Source organism: Homalodisca vitripennis, chromosome X, assembly GCF_021130785.1.
Source record: "Homalodisca vitripennis isolate AUS2020 chromosome X, UT_GWSS_2.1, whole genome shotgun sequence".
Lineage (NCBI taxonomy): Eukaryota > Metazoa > Arthropoda > Insecta > Hemiptera > Cicadellidae > Homalodisca > Homalodisca vitripennis.
The window spans coordinates 86,255,614-86,274,222 of record NC_060215.1 but is presented as its reverse complement, the minus strand read 5'-3'; the positions used below and the strand labels follow the sequence as shown (position 1 = coordinate 86,274,222).

General features: G+C 31.8%; 1 protein-coding gene across 1 annotated transcript in view; it reads right to left on the bottom strand.

Annotated features, from left to right (window-relative positions):
* Positions 1 to 5,698: 5,698 nt before the first annotated feature.
* The window catches only part of LOC124369306 (heat shock 70 kDa protein 14-like), a 43,138-nt gene continuing 30,227 nt past the window's right edge, over positions 5,699 to 18,609 (bottom strand). Inside the window, exons 8-11 of the mRNA XM_046827244.1 lie at positions 14,069 to 14,302; positions 9,384 to 9,530; positions 7,587 to 7,639; positions 5,699 to 6,250 (exon numbers count right to left, since the gene is read on the bottom strand). Of these exons, the coding sequence (XP_046683200.1) occupies positions 6,160 to 6,250; positions 7,587 to 7,639; positions 9,384 to 9,530; positions 14,069 to 14,302 (525 nt within the window). The 3' untranslated portion in view covers positions 5,699 to 6,159. The remainder of the gene's footprint in view (positions 6,251 to 7,586; positions 7,640 to 9,383; positions 9,531 to 14,068; positions 14,303 to 18,609) is intronic.

The window sequence follows — 18,609 nt, the reverse complement described above, 5'->3', positions numbered from 1 at the left end:
GGTCTCCATCCAGCAGAATGTTTTGAAAGATATCATACCGCCGTAAAATACAAAACTTTTCAGTGTGAGTATCTCTTTTGTATATCTTAGAACAATAATTTAGTATAAATAATTAAATATAAGTGTATGTACATATAACTAATTGTTTACTAGACAGTTGTTAGTAACTGTAAATATATTGAAATAAATACTAGCTAAGTAGGCAGGCAGGTAAAAAATAACTTCAAGTGTAAAGGGTTAAAAATTTATTTTATACAGCTTAAATATTATCGTTGTGAACAACTTCAACACTAAAACAACTTGAACAGTCAATTTACAACAATGTGACAGTGGCTGATGTGACAATGTGACTGGTTAAAACCTGTCTGTATATTTACAAACATAAACTAAAACATTTAACCTTTCAAGGAGAAAGGAACTTTATCTTTAATTTTCAATGGCATATTGTGAGCAAAGGTAAGCTGAAATGACAATTTTCTTAGCAAAAATGCTACAGAATCTTCAGACATTTTAGCAAAAATATTTGCCTTGATCTGTAGTCTTCTTTGTTTTTTAAACACCAATGATTAAACTTCATTTCAACGGATAGCTTTTTATTAGTACCTTCAAAAGAGATCATTAACAAATTGTTTAAACTTCTCTTAAAAACTAGGAATGTCTGTCATTTCAAAATAAAATCAGACTATAAAATAACCCCAAAAATCTCCAGTACTAATTACAGACACAAAGACAAGGTGTTTAGAAGTGTACAACATATGTTTTTGTTCGTATATGTGTCATCCACGGCGCATCAGCACTGCTGTCATAACAAGCATGGTTGTTCGTTGGATACTACTCTTGCATCAAAAAGTATAGATAACTTAGTTTGAATGTTAATCACAAACTAACTAGTTCAGCGAAAATTACGGGAGTTAAATTAAAATGTAGCTTGGTTATTTTTGCGTTTAGACAGAAATAACATTGTTTACAAAAATTAAATTTCAGTTTTTATGTTGGTAAGAACAAAAAATGATACCTCTTTTGGTGTTTTTCAACCAAATTACAATTTAAGCATTCATAACCAGGAAAACTTGTAACCCTATTAAGACCAAGTTTTATACAAGATATGTACAAGAGTACTAATTTGGGAATAGGTTATTTTCAAATTTTTGAATTATATGGATAAAAGTTGTTGTCAAACCAGTTGTTTGTAAACTGTAGCGTTTTTAAAGCTACATGGACTTATTTTTTTAATTAAAACTTAAATTAAATGAAAATTTTGGGATTGAAATATTGGGATTTAATTTTAGATTAGATTGTGAAAAGTCAGGGTAAAAACGAACATGTAATCCTTTGGCAAGTTATTACTGGTAGTTTTAAATTGTTAGGAAGGCAGGTTGACTGCCTTGAATTGATTAGAACTTGTCTTGTTGGGACTATTGTTCTCCTTGTTTGATACAGCTGGACCAATGAGAGAACACTGCGGATGTCCTGCCAAGTTGATTGGAAAGGGAAGTATTTAAGCGCCCGCTCATAATTTTCGCCCTTCTTTTGGTTAATTTCGTGAGTCAAGTTAATTACAGACCGCCGTGTTTCTTAAATTTTTTCCGCGAGGGATTTTGAGGTAAGCACCAAATTTATTGTATGTTTTATTGAAATAGTCTTCCAGATCTGATATTAACCCTCCATCAGGCGCTTAAAATTAGAAACACCATCAGGCGCTCACGGAGGTTTCCTCCAGGTTAGCGAATAATGGATATCATAGTCGTTTAAACTGTTTTTATTTGTTTAAATATTCATACTGATTTAATTACAATGTAATATATTCATTTTTAGAAATTAAATAAAAATTACTCTCTTATGTAATGAATTTTCTAAATAAGAATTTCAAAATTAAAAAAAATGTTATTGTATAATAACAACATGATTTATTTTAAGGAATAATGCAATTAATTGTAAAAATGTTTAACCTACTGTAATAATATATGGAAATTAACTTAGTTTTTAACTTCTTACAAAAACAACTTACTTCAATTCTTGAGATATTATACAATTGTAATATCAATTATTACTCTAAAATCAAAATTTATTCTTTACTAAAAATTTTTTAAACACTACACAAAGTTTCAAAACATTTTCCTTCTGGTTCTTATAACGGCAATGTTCACTCCATAAACAGTACTGAAATGTTCCCTAGCACACGGGTACTGTACTGACAAGTCTCTCGTCTTCATTCTCCATTTCACAAAATTCAAATAAATATATTGTAAAACTTAAAAAGAAACCATCACAGGTCACACATTTAGGCGCACACGGATTATTACTTTATAAAAACTAAACACTATAAGGCGCTCACGGAGATTTCGTTCAAGCACTACAAACACAACATCGGGCGCTCACGGAGGAATCGTCCAGTCTCGCACGGAAGTAGACCTCATACTGACAGATTTTGACAAAGATAAGCGGGAGGCTATTGTTTCACTTCCCCGAAAGATGCTCGTGAAGTACACTGCGGGAAACAACTGCCAACATCAGAAAAGTAGTACTATTTTTTGTATAAAAAATACACGGAGGAAAACTCTGTTTAGCGCCCGATGTAGGGTTAAATTAATTTTGTTTTCTTTTTATAGGAAAAAATTAAATTCATAGAAACTACAGAGCAATCTGAATAACTTATTCTCGAGGAACAATAGAGCATAATAGAACAATACAAGTTACATTTGGTTCATACTAGCAAGAAAAGTGAATTAAAATTGAACTTTGTTAATAACTTTAATTGAAAGTTGGAAATTTAGTAATTTATTAATATTTAATTGGAACTGTTTAATTGTGAATTATTAACTGGAAATTAATTGAACATTAATAATTGTTTGAGAGAGTTGTAATCTGAATTGCAGAGAATTGAAAGTTAAGGTTCAACTAGTGTAAAGAGAAGTTAAAATTTTTTTTTGAATTGTGAGTGTTCTTAGAAGTGAACATTTTTATTTTAGTTATTTCCAAGTGGTATTTGATTTTTATTTTAAAACCTTATTATTTTATTTTAAGAGAGCTCTGATTTTTGTTTGATACATTTGATTAATATTTTTTTTCTTGCCAAAGGAACCTTTTGATTTACTAAACGTTTTGTAAATTCTTTGTGGAAAATAGAGTGATGAAAATTCTGAAACGTTGAACTTATTAATTTGCCATTTAAAAATAAATCCATTGTTTTTATTTAGAACTGTAATTTTTATATTAGACATACCAGATAATATTTAATACTTAAACAATTTAGTAATAAATTGTACTGAATATTCACTAGGAGCTTACTAATCAAAAAATATTTTATATCGTCTTGGATGTCTCATTGATAATTTAAATATTAATACTCTGGAATATTAAAATCTACAATCCAAGTTGTTATATAAACCATTTTAACTTTCATTCTCAACAGAGTTCGGATGAAAAAACTCAGCATTGGTCATGTTATTGACCTTATAGTCATTACTTTTGTTTTAAGTTTATAATTTATTTATTTATTTTCGTAAACACAATTTTAAATTATAGTATTAACACCACTTTAACGTAGTTGAACAGATTTTGTTAATTTACCACGGCTGGCACATGCTCGTTTGAACACACGAACTGTGGAGAGCGATGTTGCGACGATCATGCGCGGTCCACTCACGCCTTAAGGAGCTGTGATACATTAAATATTGTTTTAATATATCAGACAATTTCCCATTACTTTTTATATATAAGCTCTGGGCCTCCAATGGCAAGTTTAACAATGAATAATTTAACTTTCATAATTGCAGTTTAGTAGTAAAACGCCAAAACCGGTACCCTTTTTCGTTCTTACAGACACAAAACTTGGTTGTAAATAATTTGCTTTATACGCTGAAATAAACAAGCTTAATTTAATATAAATCCCATAATTTAAGCTCTATTATTTTGTGGTTAACGCTCAAACTCAAGTATCTATGCTTTTTTATCCGAGAGTAGGAAAGCGTCTTCCAACAAGACTGTTTGTCGACCGGAGACACCACACATATCTAATATTTTATATAAATGATATTAAAGATGATGACAAAATATATCATCTTATAGTATCATTGAAAACAATATTTTAACGATGTAGACTGATTTTCAAAATGTGATATACTTTTTTTGTGGTCAGATTTTTCTTGCTTTCGTCGCAATTTTGTGAGTTTTTATCAACAGCATCGCATTTTCTCGACTCATATCGCAAAATGCGATTGCAGTTTAAAACCCTGATTACGAGGGCCATTTAGGATGTAATCTGTGTTGTTCACTGTATGGGAATTGGAGGGAGTAACAAGACCATTGTTGCATTAGTACATATGTCCAGTCAGTTGGCATCTAGCCGTGGTACAATGAACGTCGTGCTTATACTAGTTAATTTTCTGTCACTTTAACAAATTTTTCTGCCATTTAAAGTTCCACCACGTGTAAGGTGCATACTGTCATACAATTTTTCACAGGCAAATGGTATTCAGCAGCAGAAATCTACAGAGAACTTTGCACTGTGTATGGAGTGGAAATAATGAGTGAAGGAGTTGTTCAGAATGGGTTACATTTCAAAAAATGACCCAACAAATGTCTATGATAAAGAGAGAAGAGGCAAACTCTCTGTGGGTCACCAAGGAACTCATGAAAATAAATAGAAAGATTCGTGATAATCGACTGTTTACTATATCAGAGCTTAGTAATGAATTCCCACAAATTTCCAGGACTGTTTTGTACGAGATAGTGATATCAGAGTTAGGCTACAGAAAGTTTTTAGGGCTTGATGGGTCCTGAAAATTTCATTAAAAATTACAAAACTAAGCGGATGGCCTCTTCTCTTGACTTTGTTATGTGCTACGAGGAAGAAGATAACCATTCCTTAAAAGAATTGTAACATGCAATGAAAAATGGGTTAAGTACGTCAATCCGGAGACCAAAGAATAATCAAAAGTGTGAGGTCAAACACACTCACTACACAAAATAGTGAAAGCCAAGCAGGATTTTTCCAACAAGAAGTTGATAGCAACTGTGTCTTGGGATCTAAAAAGGACTCTTATGGCATTTTTGGAACAATGATCAATGCAGATTCCTACAAACATCTACGAAGGACAGGGTCTCCTGTCGTCTGGGGTAATTTTTCAATGCCCGATCCCACAGTGCTCAAAATCTTTAACAATTAAAATGGGATGTTTTTAATCATGCGCATACGGCTCAGATTTTCCTCCCAGTGACTCATCTATTCATGCACTTGAAGAATGGCTGGGGCTCTAAATGGTTTGAGGATGATGAACTCAAAGATGCAGTCTTCGGCTGCTCAAGGCACAAGTGACAGATTTCTAAGCAGAAGTATTTTGTAAGCCTGTGCATATTTATGATAAGTGTTTTAAAATTCATATAGAAATTATATTGAAAAATAGAGGAAAACTGTAATTTTAAGATGTAAATAATATATTATAAGAAACAAAAGATTAATTTCTAATCAACCCTCATATTTGTTTAGAATTACATTAAATACTGCATATTTTGGTGATATTTTTCAGATATATAAAAACTTGAAATTCCAAGTTTTTTTAATAAATAATAGTTTCCAATCTGATAAATCAGTCTTAATTTGAAGATGTGATACTATAGCCAGCTGATACAAGTTAAAAAACAGATAATATGTTGATTTTATTGATTTACCAACATGTTATTTTAGAAGTTAAGGACCTTTTCATTCCCATATTCAAGGTTTAGGAAAAACAATTTTAACATTTTTGTACGTAAATTTCATGAATATAAAATACAGAATGTAACACCACAGAGTCAAAATTGGCATATATTCAAAAGTAATCAGAAAAATCAATTACTTCCATCTAATATAATATAACATCAATATTATGTTATCCTAGAAGATTACGTCCTTTCTCCTTGGCAGGTAAATATAAAAATATGTCTGAACATTTGGTATCCACCTGCATTTTTAACTTAACATATTAACTTAAAAAATTCAAAACTCATGGATATTAGTTGTAAATTTAAAAATTAACACACTTCAAGTAAAAAAAACATAAGGAGTACTAATTTGTATTGGTACTAACGAAAATTAACAAGATTTTTTGATTTATCTTTATAGTAAAAATTCTTCATGTGAAAAGTTTAAAAATATCACACAGCAGACGGATGAAATTCTTATAACAAACTTGGACTTGCAAACATCCTGATCTTCAGATGTCTTACAGTCTCTGGAGATTCATTTATTCCAATTCTAATGCCGTTTTCACTGCAACAAAAGATGAACTAAATTACTAAATGTTGCATGTTCTTTAATAATATATCAGAGAGAATTTTTTTATATTTTTAACTCCATTAACATATTTTTTTTAAACCAGTATTCAGGCATATCGTGCCTTTTCAGAATGTATATATTACACCATTTAAAAATATTATATATTGTCATTTTATCATAAATGTCATGATAATCCTGATAGCAGTTTCCTCACCTGATTAAGCTGCATCAAACACAACTTTGCCCTCATGGAAAGCAATTATTCTTTACATATTATATATAATTAAAAAAAATTAATCACTATATATGAACTCTTTCATTAAAGTCCTGTTTGTGAAAACACACACACGTTTGGTTAGTGTGCTGAGACCGGTATCCAGCTCTATTGGCTGTGTTGGAATTTGCTGAATTTTAAGTAATTTTTTCTTGTTATTTATATTTATACTTATTTATTTTATATACATAGCAAGTGATATCCACTATGCCTTAGCACCCAACTAAGTCGTAACATGCCAAAGTTGTTTTGAAGGGAACAATATATTGTAAATCTGAGGAGTTATATCAACTCAGATTACAATAGGAAACCTCTCTTTAGTGAGTAAGGGGATCACTGGAGCACGACAGACAAGGGAAGTTGAGGACATTTGATGATCTCCTTCCCTAAGGGGGTTTCTCCGTTACTTGTATTTTTCTAAAACTATTTTTTATGTATATATCCAAGTATTTATTGTACTGTAATTTATTTTAGTTCTTGACTTTCAAACTCATATTTCTACTCTGTATGTACATAGCATGAATTGAGTAAGTGCATGTGTAGTTATTTTATTTATTTATACTGTTGACAATTGTTGAACAAATATGCTCCACCTGTTTGACCATACCATATGCTTTGTATGTATACCTTCTGGTAATAAAGACTTATTCAAGAGTACAACCACTATAATGCCACAAACTTCTCACTTTTGATAAACTACCTTAGTCTCTCTGAGAATAAGACAACTTACAATGAAGTAGTCTACTTCAATAAGCTGTCTGATTGATTAACTCAAGCAAGTGCCAGAAAACACAAATAGCAACTTGTGAAATGGTTTGAAGATCAACCAAAAAAGGAGTTCTTGGAATGGAGAAAACATCCAGACAGTCATTGTTTACTTATTTAATATACCAACTACCAAGATTAAAGACTTGGCTCAACCAACTGAGAACATTTAAATATGTAAATCTTAAATTTAGGTAAGTTTCCTGACGTCATTTAGCTTGTATCAACATTGGATATTGCCATACTAATGATTCAACATTTAAAAGTAGCAACAGAAATGTAAAAACTTACCTGTCAATTTCCAAATCCAAATCTGTAGGGTCTACAACTCCTCTAATATCCAACTAAAAAAAAAAAAAACAACAAAATATTCATGTATTTTAAACTGTAACATTAAAATAGTTTGTTTTTTTATTACATTTAACTAATCCACCATTACTTATTTTACCTAATCACTATTTCCTCTTTGGGAAGATAAAATTAAGTATGGTACAGTAAAACAAACATTATCAGAAACCGGGTTATTGGAAAAGACTTGAGAAGTAGCAAAAAAGGTTCCAGTGACCACGAAATGAGAAGCTACGGAATGAACAAATAATTTGGGAAAGCGTCAACCCAAATATTATATTAACATCACTCAAAATATTTATTTTGGGTCTGTCAATAGAGGACAACACCTCGTTACTGGGCCGATGTTTACAGAAAACAGCAATAAAACCCTCCTCCTCATCAACATCTGAGCTGTCATCAGCAGCATGCTTAGGCACAACTGTACCGTCAGCAGATGAGTCACCAGGTTTCTTCCTCCTCTATACGCCTGCCCCCCACACTGCCACCATGAAAATAATTTATCTACTTGATGTAACCAAAAATAAAAAGTATTGCAGCTTATCTTCTTTTTTCATTGTATTGAACTAGTACTAGGTTGAGTTGAGCATTTTCTTGTGATGAGTAGAAAGTGCATATCTTGTTTTCCCCATTTAAATTAGGTTATAATTCAAGATAAACAATAACAATTGGTAAATAATGCAATAAAACAAAAGAACTAAATGAAATAATAAAAAATAAAACATACAGCAGTCAACTTTTAGACCTTACAACTTTGAAAGGAACACAAAGACTTGAGCATGTAAGATGACAATGGCAAATCAAGCTATGTAAAAGATCATATAAGTTAATAAAGACATTATAATGGTTTTTTGGAGCAAAATAAAACTGAGATGCTTTAAAGTACGTTAATATATAAAAATAAAATGCACAACCTAATTTTACGATAAATGGCATTGAAGGGTTTTACGTCATCGGTGGAGAGGAACACAACTTCATATAAAGTGACATTTACTCCGATTGGTGCACAGATCGTCAACAAATAGGGAGAAGTAAAGAAGAGAGAAGAGTTCATTTACTAATCAGCTCTTCTGAGAAACCCATGTGCATTGGTGGTTCATATATTAATTCTTTTAATGTAATATTATTGAGCTTAATACTTTTGTTTAAAAAAAAAATATTAAAGAAACAAACTACTATAGAAATTGGAGCATACGTTTTATATATTTCAAATTTTAAAATAGGGTAGTGCAATCAGGCAGATGTGAGGGAACGGTACACTAAATTAACTTTTACAAAATTCAAAATTTAGCTGTTGTGAAGTACAATTGGTAAGTAAAGTGAATGATTAATTTGGAAGAAGAGGGGAAATGCACTGAAGTGGCAAATTCAAGGTTGAGACTTTTTTATTTATTATTTCTTAACAGGGAAGTTAAACATTTGATTGGTTAGTTTAAAAAAAAATTTAAATGTTGGCAAAATAAATTTTTAAAATTTAAATAACTTTCGTAAACTGACTGATCAAAAACCTTTTCTCTTGGAAAAAAAAAATATATATATATATATATTTCTTGATTATGGCACACCCTCTACTTAAACAATCATAAAAACATATTCAAGCAATTCTCAAGGGTTGATTTCAAGGGGAAACCATTCTATGATAATCCATCCTCTCACAATCAATTTGAGTCAGTATAACATTGTGTATTTATTTATGCATCTGAAATAATGTTATTGATAAGCTTCACTATGAAGAATTACCTGTCCCCTGAGCATGATGTTATCACTTTCAACTTGGATGGCGATGATGGATACTAGCTCACTACAGGACGTCAGTGTCATTGTCCTGTGAAGTGGCAGGGGCTGGCCTGCCTTCAACTCTACGCTTTCACATTCAGCTCCTTCCACCTGTGACAACAAGCTCAGTTACACCAACTAGCTATTATACTGCATGTTCCATTAACTTTTAATAAATTGAGACATCTTTTTATGTATATCATACAAATAGTGTCAAGTCGATGTAAAAAAAAATACAAAACATTTTACCAGGTAAACCTGTTCGTCACATTTCTGAAAACAAAGAACAAGAAATCAGAAAATCTTTCAACCCCAAATTTAGATTTTTTTTTTTATATGTTTGTATCTTTATTTTTATTTGATTTTTAGAAACAGTATATCACTAAAATCAGATTTGTCACAAGATATTTTCATAGTTAGTTAAAACTAGCTAGTTTTATAACATACTAAAGTAGGTTGTGAGCAAGGTACAGAAAGATCCTGGAATACACAATATAACACAGGGATTACATATGTGCTTGACAGAGCCAGCCAAATCTCTTTTCTTGGCATTTTGACAGTGCTGTATATGCTTACACTAGTGTAAATGGAAATCTGTTGACATAAGAGACATAAGTATTTAGATTTCTAACATTCTTCTCAGTAAAACGTTATTTATGGTTTGCTTGCTGTGGTTTATTACTGTTTTGCACTGAATTTGGAAGAGTACTGGAGCCTAAATAATTAACTCCAAAAGTAAAAGGACCTTTTATAGAGGCTAGGCGTGGCTAGAAACCACTAAACCTTGCCAGAACGTTGAGGAAGTGGGCAACCAGCTTCTATGAATAATTCCTCAGTCCACAGATTTAAGTAACTGATGTTTACCTAACAGAGTCTCGAAAGCAAGAAGCTATCTACACCTCATGTGGTAAAGTATAAAAGGTAGAAGTTACTAATAACTGGAACTAAAAACTAAATCTGGAAGATTTTAGAAACAAGGTTAACTTCCAGAACTGGCAAGTGACAGCTATAGCTAGGATCAGAAGGAAGGTTTTATACAGTTAGCTGTAGTGGCAGACTGGGAAGTAACGTCTTTGCGATGTTTCATCCTCCCCCTCTCTCACCAACCACCGCTACACTGTGCCATGCTGGCCGACTCATGCCACCGCTATTAGTCATCTCTCCCTATTTCTCCTGCTACCATTCCCAAAGTCTAAGTTACAAAAATCGTTTGTATATGGTTATTTTTAGATGTAATTGGGTTAACCGAAAAATTGGTTATCCTACATAGCTGCCCCTTTCCTTTATTGCGGTTAACCGGGATTTTACTGTATTTAATCATTAATATGATCAGAATTTTCTATAAACGTTTCCATTTATATACAGCTAATAAAGATATAATTTATAGTGCACAACATATGAATTATGTAATAACAAAATTTTGAACTTTTTGCAGAAATTTTGGAGGTTTAAACTTAAAGGGTGGTTATTGGCAGACATACTTTTAGAGGAAAATGACATCTTATTTTGACTTTAATTCACACTCTAGAATTATTTTGACAAAATTACATGTTTATCAATCCTTCTAAAATGTTACAATCCGTACACAACATGCCTTATGCAGATCTCAGGTACACAAAGACATCTTGCCATTCTATACAATTAATAAAAAGGTTAACAGGATTATTGAAGTAACCATATCCTTATGTTACAGAAGACAAATCAAAAGACAATGGTAAATCCATGTAATAATGTTACTACTTTCAAATCACCTGTCACCAATAATGAACTTTAACTCTCTACCGACCAATTGCCTTGAATTGCCTTTAGAGGGAGCCAGGCTGTAAAGTACGATTGTCTTCTTTATTATCACTTTCTTCTTTGTGATGCCTTCATACATAAGTTTTTTCAAACTTCTTATGAAATAACCTAAAGTAGTATAATTATTCTTGTTAATTGAAAGTTTTTAGCATCATGCTGCTAATAGTAAGCTACTTCTCTGTGTACACGGTGATTGTATGTCACATTTGGGGAACGGCTTGTCGGGGGTAAAAAGAAAATCTTTAATGACAGCCTATGTTGAGCTGTACATCATTTTGAAGGTCTAGTTGAACTGAAAACAATGTCACAAACTGGACTTCAAATAGTTGATCCAGTTGGAAGAAATTGCTGTTTAAAATTTTGAAAATGGTTAATACATTGTACATAAATAACTAATAATGTACCTGTTACCTGCAAGTTGAAGGGATAATTATTTGAGTGAATTAATTTCAACATAGGTGTTCAAAATAATCCCTTTCGGCCCTCTGGCAATGTGCTAGGCGCAATCAGTAATACCTGCTGCTTTAAGAAGTACACGGTTAAGTGAAAATAGTGGGCCTGTTATGATCTCTCATCGACTGGACTTCCCCAAAATAGGCTGTTATCTCTCTTTATGAGTTGCACTCAAGCTACAGTAGCTTTCCCCAGGAATGTTCACTTCTGCCTGGTTTATATCTTCCAGTTGAACCTACAGTGGGTACAGCAAAAAGCCAAGTGTTACTTAAATCTCGGCAGGTACAGAACTCGTTATTTTTTGTACAATGTTATAACTATTTCTTAAACTTTAAACAGCAATTTCTTACGGATCAACCTTGTGAAGTCCGGTTTGCGGCATTGTTTTTAGTTTAACTAGTGCTTTAAAATGATGTACAACTTAACATAAGCTGTTTTAAAAGATTTTCTTCTTACCCCCCACCATCCTCCAAATGTGACATCCAATGACCAAGTACACAGAAAAGTAGCTCGATATTACCAGTAATGGTATGCCAAATGTGGTTGTGATATCTCTTGTTTAAAAGTTATCAAGTCGCCTGAAAACTTAACTGTCTCCCTGTATATCCTTTGCAAGTAAGACATTCCTTTATGTAAAACTGTCTCTTTTAACTATAAATAGTAGAAAGAAGTTGAGATTTCATAATAACAATAAATAAGTCTTAAGATTAGTGTAACTCATATTATAAAATAAGGTTAGCATACATTCATAATTCTAAATTGAACAATACATACAAATTCAGTATTATATGAAAATGTACATTATTATTTCATTTACTTGAACCTCATGAGCCTAATCGTTTTATAATATTACAAAATCACAAAGAATTTAATAAGCCTTAAAACAATATATGGTATGTAACACATTTTTTGTTAGAATTAAAAAATTGGAATGTTATCCTGTAACAGAGTCTTCAGCCCAGTAGCACTAGAGAGCATTGTAGTAATTCAAATGGGAGAATATTAAACAAAGCATTGCTATAAAAGTCACTTAGGTTCATTGGCAGTGCTCTGCAAAACAGATTTAATGATTGTATATATAGTATTGATTTCAGAATCGGTTATAGGTATTACAAGATTTGCCTAGTTGTAAAGGATCAGTAATTCAACGCAGTTCAAATTTTGAATAGTTTGTGGCAAATTGGTGACTGTGACGCTGAATCACATGTGAAGTTTAAAATAATTAATGGAGTTAAGATAAATCAACTCTATATTGGAATAAATTCAAATTATTAAATTGTAACAGTTATGAAAGAAATTCATATTTTATAAACATTTATTAACAAAATATTGAAATTCAAGCATAGTAGTTTGGGTCCGAGACTAAAAGTGAGGGCATCCTTTTCCGTTAACCCCATTCCTCCTCCAATCTCATTCTTTTTCTTTCCAGGGCGTGGATACGAGTAGGAGCAACTATGATGTGATTATACAGCAACAGTTTAATTTTTTTAGTGACTTAGAAGTGAAATAATATACAGTCCTTTAAATGCATAATAAAACATTGTTTTGTGATGACTAGTGATTTGGTGAAATAGTAAAACGGAAAAACTGGTGAACTCTACAAACACGTGTTGTTGTTGAGTCTTATAAATAACTTCATATCAAAATGAAAAGACTCTTAATGTTCCTAAGTTTATGTTAGCGGTGAGTATAGAAGGTAAATGATTTGAATCCTATTGACATTTGACACTGACAACGTGACTCTGTAATCAATCCCACACATAACACAATTTATTATATCCACATTACTAACACCGGACTACACAATAACAGCAACAACGAGGGGCAGTTAATGCACATGATACCGAGCAAATGTCACAACCATCGTGGACCTAGGGATGTCACATATCCATTCTATATCGTTAAACTTGATCAACAACAAAGGGCAACGTGACACACAATATTCAAATTTGACCTACATATGACACTATCCGACCTTCCACTGATGGCACCTTCTATATGGGTCTAGACCTATATTCATTGACCCACTACACCGAACTACCACAAATGGCGCAGACATTGTGAGGAGGAATACGGCACAATTTTACCCACATATCCGAACTTCTACAATTGGCACAACCAACCTTAGGCAGATACACACATGAACTACTACATAGTATAATTGCTTAAATATTTTATCAATGTTATTTCGTGTGGTAATCAGTGTGAGTGACTATGCAATGGCTTTGAACTGGATAATCATTGAAAGGCACTATAATATATCCAATTACATTTCCATAAAGTTTCAACTATTGATAACTAAAAGTTTCAAGTAAATCATATGATTCCAAGTGAAACAATTAATATAAATCAATTATAAAAGATAATGTTAAAACTGTATCATTCATTGTACTTACCTGAATTGTAAGAGGTGACTTCAATATTGGAATAACAATTTCGCTTGACAGAAACGAATCACCTAGCTGGTCTAGGGCAATGTAACCAGCTTGCCTTGCAGCTCCACAAGCCAAGACCTCGTCATAATTTACACCATTTGGTAATGGCAAAACATTGGTAGAGGACTCTTGGAATATATCTGAGATGGATTTTTTCAGTCTAGGCACCTTTAATATTCCTCCACACAGCAACACCTGATAAAAATGAGTTTCTTAAGAATAGTCCAAGATAAACCTGTAATTGTTATTGCAATGATATTGAAAGGAATGTTATTGATCTAACATTAAAAGGATGTGATACTCCCTCTGAAAATGAGCCAAAAACAGCTTTGTGCAAGTAGCATATAGAAGCATTATTTTTTAAGTAAAAACTTTAAATCATGTATAAAAATGAAGATGAAGAGTTTTCTAAGTAAAATTGCCTTCCTAATTTTTCACATCTTTATTATGTTTGTCACAGTAATCGACCAAAGTTACTAATATTTAAGTAAGTATAAAACTATTGTACTTACAGAAATTTACAAAGCAATTTTACCCAGAAAGTTAGTTTTATTTCCAACAGAATAATTATCAGTTAAATAGTTTTATTTTTAAAGCTGTGATATGCTGCTATGCAAACATTTGCAAGCATACTGATTTCGATGATCTAGAGGGCGGAGTTGAAACCCTGATGAGGCGGAAGAACATGTCTACTTTCATTCATTCAGTACCACGAATAGTGAATTTTATATCAAGAGATTCTCAAATGAGACGAACATAAAAAAGCACACTGTACATAGAAGTTTGTGCAAGCCACATGATGGATGTAATTTCGTTTATAACAAAATCTTATCTGTGCTGTAATTTTTCACTATTGGCGCTATTATAAATTCCAAAAATTACAGTGAACAAGGTACGATATATATTTTTAAACAATAACATTACAACGGTTTAGTGTGCTCCAAAATGAACTAGATATACCTCTTGAGGCTTTGTGTAAATTAAAAAATTCTTTTTATAGTTGAACTAGCAGTTATCCACAGGTTTGCTTACGATATCCTATTGAACAAAAACACGTCATAAGCATATACTTTTTAAATTACATAGTAAATATTCCTAAAAATAAGAGAAGGTCCACTAGATATATTTCTAGTCCATTTGAGAATAATTGAATTTTTAGTTTGAAAAGCTGTGTTTTGGTACCCTGAAGTCGGATAGTGAAACAGTTTTTAGAAGTACCAATGAAATACACAAATTTCACTGCAACATTCTATAGCATTTAAATGAATAGCTTCAACAATTTCATTAAAATTTAAAGTATTTTATGTCAGAGTTGAAGAACAATAAGTGAGTAGTAATATTAGTGAAAGCAATTATGATGTAATATAATGGAGCTCTTTGATAACTTTGAATCAGAAGTAGACATGTTTAAAGTACATATTATTTCAGTGTTAATTGTTAAGAAGTTCAAAAGTTAAACAAAACTGCCACTGTCTCTTATTTCAGGAGTGTAAAGAAGCATTTCTGGTTCTAATCAACTTTATTTAGCCCACCATACTAGAGTTTGCCTTTTTGCCACAATAAAATTAATACATAAATACTCGCTCTGAGAAGCCTACTCTATCCAAAAAGTCTTTACTTTTGGCCCTTATAATCTTCATCCAGTCTATATTATTCATAGTGCCCTAGTAGAATTTGCATTGTTGCTCCGATTAAGAAGATATGTACATATATAGGTCTGAAAATCTTTTTCGATCAAAAAGTGCCTCTTTCCGGCCATTGTAATCTAGTTGCAATCTGAGCTACTTCCTGTACCACAATAGTGTTTGCATTGTTGTCCTGATCAAGAAAGTATATGTTGGTCTGAAAAGTTTACTTTGTTAAAAAAGCAACTACTTCTGGCCATTGTAATTTAATTCTAGTCTAAGCTATTTCTGATGGCAGTAATCTGTTGAAAACATAATACACATGTGTTTCAACTTTTTAAGTTTCAAGGACAGTGAGAAGTTGTAAAACAAAATATAGTTCTCATAGGGGTTACAACCCTATTTGAATCCCTATAGTTGTTTTGAGCTTCATAAAAGTGTTTTAGTTTTTCTATTTATTTATTTACACCCACAGCAATGCTATTTTAACATTGAAATATTTCTAAATATACTTAATATGATAACACTTAACCATAATGCACATCACAGTAAATTAATTCTACAAGATACCTTAAATAGTAACATGTAATACAAAGACCTTAGTACCCACTAAATAACTAATAACTATTACATAATAATAGTAATACATGTATATATAATCATAACAATACAAATAATAATTTAACAATGTATTAGTTTTGTAATTAATAAATGAAAATGTATCATAAGTGATGCATGAGAATTTATTGATAGTGTGTATGTGTAAGAGAGGAGTGTGTATATGTGTGTTTCATAAGGATGATATTAATGATAGCAATAACAGTATTTTGGTATATAATAATAATGCGAGCTAATAATTAACATGTATGAAGTATAAGTTATGTGTGTGTGTGTGTGTGTGTGTGTGTGTTATTTTGTAATAGTGTAATTTAGAGTTAAATAATTTTATTTTTAAAGGACGACAGACAACTTGAATGCCCTCTGTTGGTTGAGAAAGGTTGTAGTGCAACTGAAATTTTCTAAATATGTGTACTTTTATGTGTTATTAAGTATTTCTTTCAAATGGGTGGACCCTAGAAGGAGGTTTTCAAGGTAAGTCTGCTGATTTTACTATCCAGTAGTAATAACACTCAAATAGTGAAGTAACTTTGTAAGTCTGTGATGATGAAATATCTTTCAGTACCCACAACTGAACATTGTATACAGTATATACCGATAGGTGCTGTATTATGCAAACCCTGAACTGGCAAATGAGTTATTAAGCATGAATACAAATCTGACAGGAGCATACATCACTTAATATAAAATATAATGCCAAAAATAAAAAGGTTTTAAATTTAAAAGTTATATATAAAAAAAGTAGCAAGTAAATAGCCAAATACCTCCTCATGGTGACTTCTGGGTAGTTTTTCTTTAAGAAAAATGAGTGGAGAGCTGTACAGTTTCCACTAAAGTTACAGGAAGAAGCTCTACGATGACTAAGGTCACTGCAGTATAGTTACTTTGTGTCTGCATGATTGTGTATTAAACTAAGTTTTTTTTTATACTCATTTTCTAGGTATTTATAAGTACTGGAAAATAACTATAACGACTTTACTAATCATGTTCCTTGATGTAACAAAACTTTAACATTTCACAAAAATCACCAATTTTACATATTTTTTGTGGTGATGCACATCCAAAATACATTATATAATTTTTTTAATATTTCGAACTAATTTAGCATTCTAAAAAAGCGTTTACCGGGTATATAATAAAAATAGTTAAATGTCAAAGGAATGACTTTAACCTTTTTGAAAATGTACTGTTTTCAATAAATTTTATTGAAATTTAACAACAATGTTTGACTGGAAATCATTAAAATTTGAAAGAAGATTATGTAATTAGTCTTGTCAATACAAATGGCAACTTTCGCAGACTATAATATTACAATATTTTACTTTTTTTTATAATATTACAGACCCACCCTTTTGGAGTTGTTAAATGTAGCGATACTGTTTTTTATTACACATTAACTTATGATGGCAACATACCATTACCTTCACCATAATGGGTTTTTCTCTAAACATATTATACTCATTGATCAGTTCTGATCCTATAGTGCAGATGTCAATACATGCTTGTTGTTCTGAAAGTTCTGCATTGAAGATTGCCAAAATTATCCAAATTTTCAAAAAAGACGATGCTTGCACACAATTGGATCTCGTCTTATTTGAAAGATAGAGAGCAGTGAGTGCAGATTGCGAGTGTCTTGTCAGGCAAAGTCAAAATGCCCTACGGTGTCCCAAAGGGATCAATATTAGGGCTAGTCCTTTTTCTAATTTACGTCAACAGATTGAATTCTGTAATCCAGAATAGAAAATTGATTCAATATGCTGACGATACGACTCCCTGCATCAGATCAAAATCAAAAAACGAACTTGAAATGGAGTCATTCATTGAATTTAATTCATGCATTGAATATTTCTCCAGAATCAATCTGAAAACAAACAGTTCAAAATCAAACGTCATACATTTTTGCCTTCGGCAACAACCAGAGCAAGAGCTTCGACCCGCGGTGATGGTGGACGATTTCTTTCTGGAAGAAACAGACTCCATTAAGTTCCTTGGAATGTACCTTGATAGGGGGCTGACATGGGACGATCACATTGAAAACGTTTGCTCTAAGATTGCTTTGGAAATTTATATCCTGCGCAACCTTGCAAAAATTTGTTCGGTGGATGTATTAAAAATGGCCTATTTCAGTCTGATACATCCACATTTGACATATGGCTTGAGATAGTGGGGAAGCTGTTCCAAATACAGATTTGAAAGAGTTTTCAGATCTCAAAAGAAAGCCGTAAGAATTCTTTCAAAATTAAACCCCAGAGAGTCGTG